Below are 14107 nucleotides of genomic sequence, written 5' to 3'. Positions count from 1 at the left end.
AGTGAAGTAAGCATTTAAACCGAGCTGCCTTTACCTTAAGGAAATGAAGAGAAAATAATATTAAAAAAAAAAAAAAAAGTGTCAGAATTTAAGTGTGGAAGTAATGTTAGAAATTAAGCTCCTGTCAAGAATATCACAGATTGAGTTCTCCCTCAATAAGAAGGGGAGATATTACACCCTGTTTATAATGAACTGCCACAGTGTTATTCTGAAATTATTGAGGGATGTCGCCAAAAATGAAAGTGGGTTTTGGTGTCTGCGCCAATATTGTTTCACCAATTATTCTCTTTGTGGCCTGTTGTTATGAAATATGTCACAAGACAACACATAAGTTGATCCTGTCCAGCAAACCACTTGTATCAATATTGGGAATACATAACAAACATCATAAAAACTTTTTCACTAAAGATCTCTTCTTGGAATTTTTTCTTTGTCACAGTCACAGAGCTGTCTTTCGAAAGTTAATGATAAACTTTCTCTAATTATGTCTGGTCTACTTAGCCTCATACTAATCCTTATTACTGTCTTTCAGTCACAGTTTTTACATTACATGAAATCGAATCACACATCAAAAGTTAGTTTTATCAGTATCTGAGATGGAAGAACAGAATAAAGTCAACCTAAAACATACATCCACCTTCCCAATCTCTCTCTCTCTCTCTCTCTCTCTCTCTCTCTCTGACACACACACACACACACACACACACACAAGACTTGGCAATCAAGAAAGTTTCTTTCTTCACTATATGCCTGTTTGATGTCCAGTATGTCTCCTACTTGGCAAGCGGTGATCTATGGTTGTATATCTTTTATAATCCAATCTAGGCTTTCCACCTGTGTACTGCACTAAATGTATTCAAACTGAGAAGGAAAGGAAAATTAGAAAAACAAAAGCTAAAATTTATGAGTGCCGAAAGTAATTGAAATTAATTTCTGGCTCCTTTTCATCAGATTAACATACTTCTACAAATAGTAAAGTTGAAGGTTGAGCAATATTATTAGCTGCAGCTGGGTTTGTAATTTTAGTAAGCAGATGCTTCTCTTCCGTCTTTCTGTTAGACAGGTCACATATGTGACTTAGTTACTCTCAATAGGTGAAGGGCATTATGGTAAATCTTATGAGGAGAGCTCCCCAGCGGTGGGATTGAGTTTTTGAAAGAATCTATACGGTGAGGTAGGTTAAGGTCCAAGGAACCCTATCCAGCCATTCACGCTGGGGGAAAAAAAAAAAGTAAATAAAAAAACAATTCTAATTTTGTATGGTGCTTTATAGCTTTAAAACTGGTAACAATTTACAGAATAGTTGTGTAACATAATGGTTAAGGTACTGAGCCGACATGCAAGGATATGTGGGTTCATGTATCATCTGGATCTTTGAAATTTTTTATTTTTAAATCTTTATCAAAATGACTTATATCAGTGTTTTTATTCAATTTATTTGTTTAAATGTGTTTTTTTTTCTGTTTCTTTGTCATGTCACATTAGTCATCAAATGAAATACATCATTTGCTCTCATTTTTCTTCCTATAGGTCATTGTTCATGTGATTTTGGTTATAGCTACATATTGACTTTGATGTAATTCCTTCCATTTTGTCATCTTAATATTTTTGTCCACGTTTTTGCATTCATTATTTCTATTTCCAATTTTGCTTGAATTTCATTTTACTTATAATCTCGGTTTTGTTTAAATCGTCTACCCCGTTATGTTGTCCGTAGTGCAATAATGATTTATTTTTAAATGTTTGTATGACGATTGCCATTCAAAATGATGCACATCTTGTTTCAAAAAATACATCTTGACACCTCTGCCCAGTCAATACAAACAGATTATTTTGTGTTTTGGTTTTTAACCAACAATCAGCATTTCCAAATGTTTAAACATTGTGATAGATAAATAAGTATTACTAAATTCATAAGGACAAAGATTCCATGTGGAAAAAGAATGAAATGAAGAAAAAATAAGAGCAATTGAAGAAGTTAAAACATTGATTAAAATTATGTACCAAAGGAATACAAAGAAAAGAAATAGCATGTAAACCAATTAATTGAATAAAAATTGTGATGAAAGTGATTTCAATAAAGATGTTGTTGTTGTGGTCTTCAGTCCTGAGACTGGTTTGATGCAGCTCTCCATGCTACTCTATCCTGTGCAAGCTTCTTCATCTGCCAGTAGCTACTGCAACCTACATACTTCTGAATCTGCTTAGTGTATTCATCTCTTGGTCTCCCTCTACGATTTTTACCCTCCACGCTGCCCTCCAGTACTAAATTGGTGATCCCTTGATGCCTCAGAACATGTCCTACCAACCGATCCCTTCTTCTAGTCAAGTTGTGCCACAAACTCCTCTTCTCCCCAATTCTATTCAATACCTCCTCATTAGTTATATGATCTACCAATCTAATCTTCAGCATTCTTCTGTAGAACCACATTTTGAAAGCTTCTATTCTCTTCTTGTCCAAACTATTTATCGTCCATGTTTCACCACCAAACATGGCTACACTCAATACAAATACTTTCAGAAACGACTTCCTTACACTTAAATCTATACTCGATGTTAACAAATTTCTCTTCTTGAGAAACGCTTTCCTTGCCATTGCCAGTCTACATTTTATATCCTCTCTACTTCGACCATCGTCAGTTATTTTACTCCCTAAATAGCAAAACTCCTTTACTACTTTAAGTGTCTCATTTCCTAATCTAATTCCCTCAGCATCACCCGACTTAATTCGACCCCATTCCATTATCCTTGTTTTGCTTTTGTTGATGTTCATCTTATATCCTCCTTTCAAGACACTGTCCATTCCGTTGAACTGCTCTTTCAAGTCCTTTGCTGTCTCTGATAGAATTACAATGTCATCGGCGAACGTCAAAGTTTTATTGCTTCTCCATGGATTTTAATACCTACTCTGAATTTTTCTTTTGTTTCCTTTACTGCTTGCTCAATATACAGATTGGATAACATCGGGGATAGGCTATAACCCTGTCTCACTCCCTTCCCAACCACTGCTTCCCTTTCATGCCCCTCGACTCTTATAACTGCCATCTGGTTTCTGTACAACTTGTAAATTGCTTTTCGCTCCCTTTATTAATAAAGATATAAAAATAAAAAGTCAATGTACCTAAAGAGATTCGAACAAATAATCTTCAGCATGTGAGGTGAATACTGTAAGCATTACACTATATAAGCAGGATGTAAATTTTTATGTTCTTAAGTGTATAGTGCATCACATGAAATTTTGAACTTTTTTTTCAACAGTTAACTCGCAAATGAAGGCCCACCAGGGTGAGATTCCTCGGATCTTAACCTTCCTCGGATCTCAATCATTTCAAAAGATCGGTCATACCACTGGGTTTTTCTCCTCATTAGTGTTGACAGCCTGAACTATTTTATTCATTTTACATATAGTTAGAGGACAAATATACTAGCCTATGTTGTATCAATGAGGGGAAGATCTTAAAAATGAAATTAGTGCACAAGATTCTCAACTGCTGTGTCCCACAGGGAAGAATTCTCGGGCCCTTTTTTCTTGTATAGTTGTCAACGAAATAACGCAGCCACAAAACTTGAAAATGAGTGAACTGCACTGATATTGCATCATTTGCTAGCTGTGTCTAATAAGATAGTGGAAAGAGTAGAACTGCTGTTGAGCACAGGCAGAATTGTGTTTTTGTGCAGACAGGAAAGAACGGTCTCTCTGACACGTACCTGTAACCGCCGGAGGAGGACATCCTGCCTCGTCGGAACCGTCCTCGCACTCTTCCCTGCCATTGCATCGCGTGGATGCCGGGAGGCACTCTCCACTGCGACAGGGCAGTTCGTTTGGAGCACATGCAGTGGGGCGCGCACCGTTTTGGCCTTCAGTTTTGTACGTGTGTGGAATGGGAACAGTGAGTTCGGGGCAAGGATTACGGAAGAGGATGAGTATAGGCGAGACACGGTAGTTAGTCGTGTGTGTGAAGCAGAGAGGATGAAATTCGTGAAAAGTGTGGAATTACGATCGGGATGAAAATATTGCCGAGATAAATTATTTCTCGGCAGAAAGGGGGGAAGAATTCATTATAGGTGGATTTACGTAGATCAAAGGCAAGAAGTAGGGCGTATTAGTCAGATTTGGCAGTAATCAGATTGTGAATGTTTGTTGGTGAGATAAGAATGTCAGTGTGTCGGGTTCCGAAAAGTTAACAACACAATGTTATGTTACGTGTTAACACATTTTTGTACAAGTTAACGATCGTATTAAAATGGGCGTTAGGTACGTGAAGCGAGAGCGAGGGACAAACAGTTAACAGGAAGTGAACATTATACACGCATTTTTATTTTGTAAGATGCAGAATCAGATTTTTAATGAACATGTGTATTAAAAAGGAAAGATGAGATGACAATGATTTGTTTCATAATATACACATGCAATTTTTTGTGTTGAAAGTGTTATACACATTATTTGGAATGGGCAGAATAATAGCAATTTTTACAATCAATCATTATGGCATTGATTGTAATGTTACCAATTGAAGCAAGTCAGTTTAAGCACAAAATATGTTTCAACAATTTGAAACAAGGAATGATAACAAATACCATTCATATGTCATGTGAGTCAATATTCAGAAGACACATGTGTCATATTATGTGACACAGACATGGAACATAGTGTGAGTAATTTCAAAATTGTATAACAATGTAGTGAAGTATATATGATATGAAAGAGTGAGGTATGATAACCATTTATAAGGCCAAGTAATTTAAGAACAAAACACGAATATGCAAAATTATTTAGGATTTCCATCATTAATGTGTTTAATGAATTTTAATATTGCAGTAAATGTAAAATAAATTTAATGCCATAAAGAACATGCAGGATTGTGCAAAAAATGATTAAAACCATATAAATGATGAAAAATAAACAAGTGTGCAGGTATGGTACAGAAGTGCCATGCACAATTATTAATGGTGTGTTTAGTGATGCATTATTCGTTAATAAAATGGAAAGCAATGGTGCGTATGTGCCAAAAAATGTTCAGAGGTTTTGTGCATGAGGAGAAGGAGAGGGGGAAAGAAAAAGAAAATAAAACAAAATTAGGAACTATAAAAAACTATTAAACAATAATACTTAATAATTAAATACAAGACATACTACATCTATTTCGGAATGTAATGACTAGTAACATACTAAATAAATCAAATAGGGAAACTACAAACTAGTGGACACAAAATATAAAAAGAAAGATTATTAATGTGGATGAATTATTGTGATGTGCAGAACACTGAATATATTTCTTTTGAAGATGAGCTTCAAGTAAGCACCAACAAAAATTAATTGATTGCCAACCTCTGTGCCAACCAGTGCACAATTTAAATTTTAGGGTAAATTTGTTTACAAATAAAATGATGAAATTAGTGAGTGTTAAAGTGACAAGATGGTGTACCTTGTTTCACTAGATTATTTTCAGTATGCAATAGGATTATTTCACTATGATTCCACAGATTTAAAACTGTCAAATTTTCATAATTGTGGAGCATGGAGATAAAATTTATGATTAATCTCTGTAATATATATAAATACATCACAACATGTTATATGTATTTTGTCAGGACTAGGGAATTCCACCTGAATGCTGTACAGTTATGAATATTTCACACTATATAATCACTTTGTTGTGGTAAATATTTGGAATTTTGTTCCTTTAACCTTAACTTTTGTTAGTTGGGAGGGTGTACTTTTTTCTTATCTATTTGTCTTCATTTTTGAACGTGTTTGTCATCTGCTGCAAATATGTGAAGCATTTTGTCAGTGTCTTTCACTGCAACATGCTAATAGGTCACCTAATGTGTTGTGTGCTGGTTATTCTAAACCATCAGCAGTGCTATTGCACTATCCATCCATCATGTAACCACATGAAATCTGTTTCTCTCAATAGTTAATAGATGTCAGTCAGCAAATGTGACTTTCAGATTGATTTTTATCCGTTTCAACTCCCTGTTCACATTTTTCACTGCAGACAGTTTATAACTTCCTAATCCTCTGCCATTTCATTTATGTAACTCAGCCCCTTTTTTTTCTAATCTACGTAAAATAAGGGAAAGAAAACCACTCAGCTATAGCAGATTGATGTGTGGAGAGTAGCAACATGTACCAGAATAGTGTTCACAGTAGCTTTTGAGCTATTGCTCTTTCTCTAGTAAAAGTACACACATCCACAAAAACACTCAAATGTGTTTGATTTTAATCAGTAAGTTGTTGTCACCATATCTCATCAATAGACAGGTATTTGGATTTTTTTTTTTTTTTTTTTGCATCATTCATTTGCAAAACTAATATTTCTGCATGCTGTGTCTTCTGGTTTCTTCATTTTTTGCTGTCATTTCTAGTTGGGTAACCTACTTTGTAGTAGGTACCGTCAAGTCTATACCGCACATTTAGCGAAAACCCTCACTGAAAATATTATTTTCTCAGAAGATATATACATAAGGTGTATTTCATTTAGCCTCTGCTCTCAGCAAAGAGATTCTTATATAATCTTTAAGTGTAATCGTGAGATATAGTCAATCCTAGCCACACTTATTAGCAACAGCAATAACTCTAAATATTGTAAGTGTAGTTCTCTTTCATTTATGTTTCACTATTTCATGATTTTTTTTATAACGGAAGGATGTGGATCCGCAGATACTAACAGAAAACAAGTGTCTTTTGTATGCATGCTGACCTGAAGACTAATGTACGTGACTTCAGTTTCATGAAGGGACAGCCTTTGTCCCCACCCATGAGATCACCATGCTGACTTTTCCTCAATGAGCTGATGACTATGATGTTGAGCGCTCCTCAACCCAAATCATCATCATCATCATCACTTTCATGACAAAGAAGGCTTTCAGTGACTGTGTTTCTTTTAGTAACATAATGACTTCTACATATGATGGTGTACAGACAAGTCTGTATTTCATTTAAATTAATGTCTGAGGCAGTCACAACGATTTTTTAAAGTAATTGTGACCTTAACACACAATAATCCTCAACTAATTGTGCCACATATGCTAGTGCTGGTTGGCTTAATCTTTTCCATTCCAATGGCAAGTGGCACACGACATAGTGAATTTTTTTTAATTTTTTTTTTATTTTATTATTTTTTTTTTGTTTAACTTTTATATCTGGGATTCACAGCCATATAGAACTTTATAAAAGACATCATATTTACACCAGTGACTGTAACACTTTCTTTATTTCACAATTGCAATTTCGGCCTTAGGCCATTATCAAGTGCAACTGAAAAATATAGAATGTTTATAAATTATTTAACAATATCATTGTGTATCTTGATATTTGGGCGGTTACACAGAATGAAAAATGTAATTGTGTAAGCATGTTACTTACATTTTTGTGGCTTTACACCATGTCAGCTTGAAATGACCTGACACATTTATATGTCGTCGTCATTACTATTTAATACATTCGTGACACTGTTACATATTGCGAGCACACATATCCGTACGTCATAAAACAACATAGTCTGTAGACACTCACGTTCATTAGCCCATCACTAGCTGGACGGCACTGGCGCTCCACACAGAGCAAAACAGTATCTGTAATCTGTTTGTGCGCCAAAATGGTTACCAGTAGCACGTAAACAGTAATCTGCCACTGCAGTTCAGTGCACAAGTGACTAGTGATGGACTAATGAACGTGAGTGTCTACAGACTATGTTGTTTTATGGCATACGGATATGTGTGCCCGCAATATGTAACAGCATCACAAATGTATTTAATAGTAATGACAATGACGTATAAATGCGTCAGGTCATTTTACGTCGACACGGCGTAAAGCCACAAAAATGCAAGTAGCATGCTTTACACAATTACATTTTTCGTTCTGTGTAATCACCCAAGCATCAAGATACACAACAATTTTGTTAAATAATTTATAAACATTCTATACTTTTCTTCTTCGTGCTCAGTCCTTTCTGGAGAAGATATTGTAGCGCTTTTAGAGGAATGCCTAAGTGGAAATGAGAGTGACGCAGATTTCCGTGCACACAGTGGGCCATTTGAAATCAGTTTGAGTGAAATGATGATGGAAATAGTCCACCTTGAAGAGTTAAAAAAAATAACACATAACGAAAAGTTTTGTATTGTATCGCTTATGTAAATATATTTGAATGCAAGTGCACATTTTGATTTAATGTACGCTATAGCTGTCTGTTAGTGGCCTCACGGTGTCCACAAAGAGACTTACAAAATTCTCGGCGGCGTGCTTGTCGCTCGAGCGGTAGTGATTTGTGTGAGAGTGCGCAGACACACCCTATGTTTGCATTGTGGAGTGCAAAGAGTTGACAGATGTTATGCCTGTGGTGTCACCGCCAGACACCACACTTGCTAGGTGGTCGCCTTTAAATCGGCCGCCTTCCATTAGTATACGTCGGACCCGCTTGTCGCCACTGTCAGTGATAGCAGACCGAGCGCCGCCACACGGCAGGTCTAGAGACACTTCCTAGCACTCGCCCCAGTTGTACAGCCGACGTTCATAGCAATGGTTCACTGACAAATACGCTCTCATTTGCCGAGACGATAGTTAGCATAGCCTTCAGCTACATTTGCTACGACCTAGCAAGGCATTGTATCCAATTGATAATTAATATTATGAAGCATGTACCGTAATGAGAGATGTTCTACAATTGTGGATTAAAGTTAAGTATTATATCAACTACGTACTTTATTTGCAATTCTCAAGATATTGTCCTGTTCCAGACCTCACGCCAGTCTGCGTGTAATTAAATGCGTGCAAAGCACGGAAACGCCGATGCGTTGTCCCGTTTGCCTGTTGCTGAGGTTAGAGCATTCAATTCCTCCGAACTTGCTTGCATGTTCATTGATGCGGAAACCGATGACATGGTCGAATCTTTTCCGATTGATTTTCGTCGTGTAGCTACAGCCACAGCTGCTGACCCTGTCCTTGCTACCGTTTTGCATTTTGTTGCTACGCAATGGCCCTTGTCGAAATCACGGATCGAGGATCCGTCGGTTCGCCGATTTTTTGCTCACAAGGAGAGACTTTTTGTTCGCCGTGGTGTTTTGCTGTTGCGTTCTGATAATGATCAGTCCAGGGTCGTGGTCCCACGTTCGTTACAGTCCTCTGTCTTACGGCTTCTCCACCGAGGACATTGGGGTATAGTGCCAACGAAACAGCTTGCTCGTCAGCACTGTACTCGGTTCGGCATCGATGCTGCGATTACGAAAATGTGCTCTTCTTGCATGGCGTGTGCCGAACAACAATCCGCACCACCGCGGAAATTCTTTGCACGGCCGAAAGCCACTACCCCTTGGCAACGCTTACACGCCGATTTTGCTGGTCCATTCTGGAATGCTCGACGGTTGGTTGTGGTCAATTCCTTCAGTAATTTTCCTTTTGTTGTCAGGATGTCTGCAACGACGTCTTCTGCCAACACTACAATGCCAACTTGTCATTTTTTCTGGAAATGTTGTTCTCTAGACTTCATCCCAATCTGTTCCTTTTAACACCTTTCCATTTTGTACTTTATCTGTATATAGCTTTTTTAAGAACCTTCCTTCCAGATACGGAAGTTTTTTTTTATTCTACTTCACTACTTCTTACCAGTCCTAGCTCCTTATTCACCAATTCCTCTAATTTTCTATTTTCTCTTCAGCAGTTAAACATTCCGTATTTACACCTTCTGTTTGTAGTAAATCCTTGTGTCTGTTATCTACATTGAGATGTCAATGGGGAAGCTACTCACAAGTAGGATGATTTTATTTTCAAAATAAAGCTGCTAACATCAGACTGTTGTAAAAGAGTGTATGCCTTATAGAGAGACGTGCAAGTTTTTGAAACCACAATTTTGTTTACCCACTGGATTAGTGGGCCCAACATTATTGTTGACTCCCCCATTTTTGTTGACTGTCCCTCACTACTGGAACATCATCCATTCTTCTGCTGTCTTTAAAACTCCATTGGCTTCTGTACAACTGGAAGTTTTAGGTGTGGCTACTACTAACATCCTACCAGTTGCTCTAATGAAACATTTTTAGAATTTCTGTTATTCTTTGACTATGTCAATGGGAAGATACATGATCTTTTGGTTTAAAACAGTGTAGACAAATATCCTGTGTCAAGATAAACAAAATGGGCATGTAACAACATTTGATTAGTGATTAACATTGTCAATTTACATAACCGAGTATGATTTTTGACCTTAGGATTTTTTATTTCAGTAGAGCAACTTAACTCTAAAAAGTACAACAGTGTGTAATATGTGTCACACACTGAACAAAATTTTAGGTTGATCTGAAGAGGGCTGAGTAATGAGCCAAACCTGGTGGCCAATAAAGAAAATATGTGATCTTGACGTAGGAGTTTTCTCCACACTGTTTTAGAATTTCAGTTATAGACACGAACAAACAAAATAAAGCAACAGACGCAGGGAGATATAAAATATTTTGATAAGGGAATTTTAAGCTCTGTTCCTTCCATATGGATTGAATCGGATCCAATTTCTTACAAGAACACAATTTTGTTTTTTGTTGTACATGCATACACAAAAAAGTGATGTTAATTCTCTGCTGTCTGCCACAACTTCACTACTCTCATCCATTTATATTTGATGTATACCAAAATTTTGTTTGCGATCTACAGAAGGTAGTATTTTAATTTATGGTATATTAATAAAAGTTTGAAGCCATGTCAGGAGGTGCCAATGGATGAGGAGCAATCATCTGGAAGCTAATAGGCACTGAAGAACTTGACAAACCTGTAAGCTCGAGATAACTTTATAAGTTAATATCAACATGAGAAGGTGCATTTGTACTTTATGGTACACTGTTTGCATAATTCATCCATTTTATTTACAGCTGGATGGGAGAGAATGGAATACTGTTTTCTGTCTCCAAAAATGTTCGATTTGAGGACGTGGATGTAGGATGTAACAAGCATTTTATGATGAAAAATGGATGCCCTCTCAAAACACAATGACAGTACAATAATTTATAAATGAAACAGACATCTAATAGAGTATTCTGGCACACATGAAGTGCAAATACTTTCTCTTTTTTTTTGTGTGCACGGTGCCACATTCTACACGTGGGAAATTTTTGTGGGGTACCTGGATAACGGACGGTGCACGCAAGTCAACATTTGACTCGGATAGAGGGAGCAGGGAACGTGGGGTGGAGAACTGTCCACAACACTATGGCGTACATACCGCTGAACTCTTTGAAGGTGAAGCCCTCGGCAGTTGCAGGGATATTGTCCAGAGACCGGTAGTTGCGGATATGGTCGTAGATCCGCTGCCGAATTTGTTCCGCATCGTAGAAATAGCGCGTTCCGATGTCCAAGGTAGCTACTGACTTGAATGGGTCACCATTTGGCCTGGAAAGGAAATAGAGAGTTGTAATAACAATACTACCCGTCCCAAAGTTGTCAAGGTACACCTGTAAGTGTGTAAATGCATATTAAATTACTTTTGTTAGCCTTAAATTTTAATCCCTTCACATTCCCAGCATCCTCATAAGGTGATCCAAGTATGAAGAAAACCCTCTTCACTACAGAATTTATTTCTAGGGACAGTCATTAGAAAATGGTGAAATGAATGCAAGCATATAAATACTGGCAAGTAACAACATGAATTCAAGCATATAAATGTTGGAAAGTATCACTATGAAATGTAGCAGGGTGGAATTATTTCACTCATTATCATTCTACTCGTATTGATAACTATACTTCCTTTTTTTTTTTAATTTTTCTTACCAAATTGACAACATGTATATTATGTTTACCCACAACTGTCAAGTTACTGTTCGTTACAATATTTTATGGAACTTTTTTATTCATGTTGTAAATCAAGTCTGCTAAGTCTTGTGGTACATTTAGTGTTGCTTAAAACTCTGTCATTTAAGATAAATCAATAACTGAAGTTATTCCATTAGCATGTAATCACTAGAATAGTGTGAGATGATAAGAGTTCCTGAACTTAGCACATAGTTCTTTCATATTTCTGAAAAACCAGTTTTATTTTCCCAGCAACTCATTTGTAACTAAAATTGGGTCACACCAAAAAATACTTCCATAATTTGAGCTTTTAATTTTATTTGGTTCCAGAATTTGACAGTATGCTTTTGTTACCTCAATTTTTTCTAAAACTAACAGTACCCCTGTTTGTGCAATTAAACAACTAATTAAAAATAGCTGAAATTAGAAGAGCATGAACATGTAGATATTTCATGAAAGTTAGGAATCCACTGCAGAAGCATACAGTGTAGTAATAAAACAGTACCCTTGAATTTTAATACTTCCATAAACAGCTTTCATTCGGTTAAATCAGACTATTGGTTGATTCAATATAGTAACTGTAATGATAATTCTGACCTTAACTATTTTACAAACTAATATGTAATCACCAAAATCACAAAAAATTTTATAGCAGGTTATACGTGCCTAATCCAGACTGAAAATTCTTAGTCTGTGTTCAGCTAGTTCGCTGCTGACACCTCCACACCACTGACCTCATTAACTTGTATAAGAGCCCACGCTCGGAAATTGTTACAATAGCATCGATGTCACTCGTGTCGGTATTAGTAAAATTCCACCATTAGCATTCGCTACGAGCACATCAGGTAGCAATGTGCGTATGAATCCGTGATTAACTATCCACCAGTCAACATTTTACGGTTAAAGTGTGCCTTAATTATTTTCGTTAATTTCTCTCTGTTTATTGCTTTCAGCTGACAGAAGATGTATTGTGTTCAATGACTGTGCAATCAAAACCAACCTTGTGATATTTGCAACTCTACGTGAAAGTGCACCATAAACATCATCCTACTGTTACAACATTTAATAGTTTATTAGAAGTGTCTCACTGCAACCAACACTCCATTTGGTCACGAGTAATAACAAATATGAAAAGCATTCGAGTTAACTAAATCCTATGTTTCGTATCCATTATTTAAAAGCTTATTACAACACGAGTCAGATGCCACCTGTTTCAGTATACACAAGCAGCCCTTAGCAACAATCTTTAATTTTTAGCTAGAAATGACAGTAAAACTTTTACGTAGGACGTTTTATTATGTGACGTGGCCTTTCTGGTGTTAAAATTGTGTGACGAGAGCTGTTATGCTCAACTTTTACGTATGTAATATAAATTCTGATGATGTCTCCCTTAGTTTAGGAGTCAAAACCACGGTCAATTTGACTATAAAACCATTGTAACCAGTGGGCTGTCCTTACTATAAAAATTATTTTCACGGTTGGTGCACACAGCTATGTTTAAAGCTGTAACCTTGAAGGTTCTTGCTTAAATTAATTTTTTTTGTTAAAAAAAGGGGATTTTGCTTTTTGAAAATCCTTATTATCCGAGCCTTAAGCCTCAAGTTGTTCAATGTTGAGTATGTGACCTTCAGCCGAGCTTTTACGTGAGATATTTTAAGATAAGGCCTTCGGCCATCTCAAATTAAAATTTCAAAATTCACTTGTTTAAAATCTTTTAAAATTTTCTAATTTTCTTGTCCATCTGAAATTATTATTATCGAGGCCTTGAGCCTCAAGTTGTACTATGCTAAGTGTGTGGCCTTCAGCCAAGTATTTACTTAAAAATTCTTTTAAATAAGACCTTCAGCCGCATGTATTCCTTAAGGGGGGTAGGACGTCAAACGGGTCGGCTTGGAGCAGGAGAGGCATCACAGGACATTTTAATTTCCACTGTCTATACTTTTACAAATAAATTCGTAAGACCTTGTCAGCATCACCAGGAAGGATTCAGGTTTCACACTTATCACTGTGGAAGTTTAAAAACGTAGCAAAATACCTTTTTTTTACATGTGGAAGTTCATCATTTTTTCACTTGCTACTGGCTGCATTTGTTGCTATAGGTACACTTTTCTTCCTAAGTAAGAGAAATTCTTTGATGAATTTATCATAGCATACAAACAGTAGTTACAGGTGTATGAAACTCTAGAATTTTCCAAATCTATTACAAAACTGTGGAAAAAATTGAGTAATTAACTATAAAACTTGAATTTTTTCTAAACATGAAGTTTAAAATGTAAGAGTTCATTCATTTTTTCATAAATTAAATAACTTATAGAGTTTCATACACTTTTAACT

General features: G+C 36.4%; 1 protein-coding gene across 1 annotated transcript in view; it reads right to left on the bottom strand.

Moving 5' to 3' along the window:
• The window catches only part of LOC124553582 (basement membrane-specific heparan sulfate proteoglycan core protein), a 799417-nt gene that overhangs the window by 771206 nt on the left and 14104 nt on the right, over window positions 1-14107 (bottom strand). Inside the window, exons 3-4 of the mRNA XM_047127431.1 lie at window positions 11208-11374; window positions 3709-3858 (exon numbers count right to left, since the gene is read on the bottom strand). Coding sequence (XP_046983387.1) covers window positions 3709-3858; window positions 11208-11374 — 317 coding nt within the window. The remainder of the gene's footprint in view (window positions 1-3708; window positions 3859-11207; window positions 11375-14107) is intronic.

The sequence above is a fragment of the Schistocerca americana genome, chromosome 11, assembly GCF_021461395.2.
Source record: "Schistocerca americana isolate TAMUIC-IGC-003095 chromosome 11, iqSchAmer2.1, whole genome shotgun sequence".
NCBI lineage: Eukaryota > Metazoa > Arthropoda > Insecta > Orthoptera > Acrididae > Schistocerca > Schistocerca americana.
The sequence above is the reverse complement of the archived record's forward strand: the minus strand, read 5'-3'. Positions and strand labels throughout refer to the sequence as shown.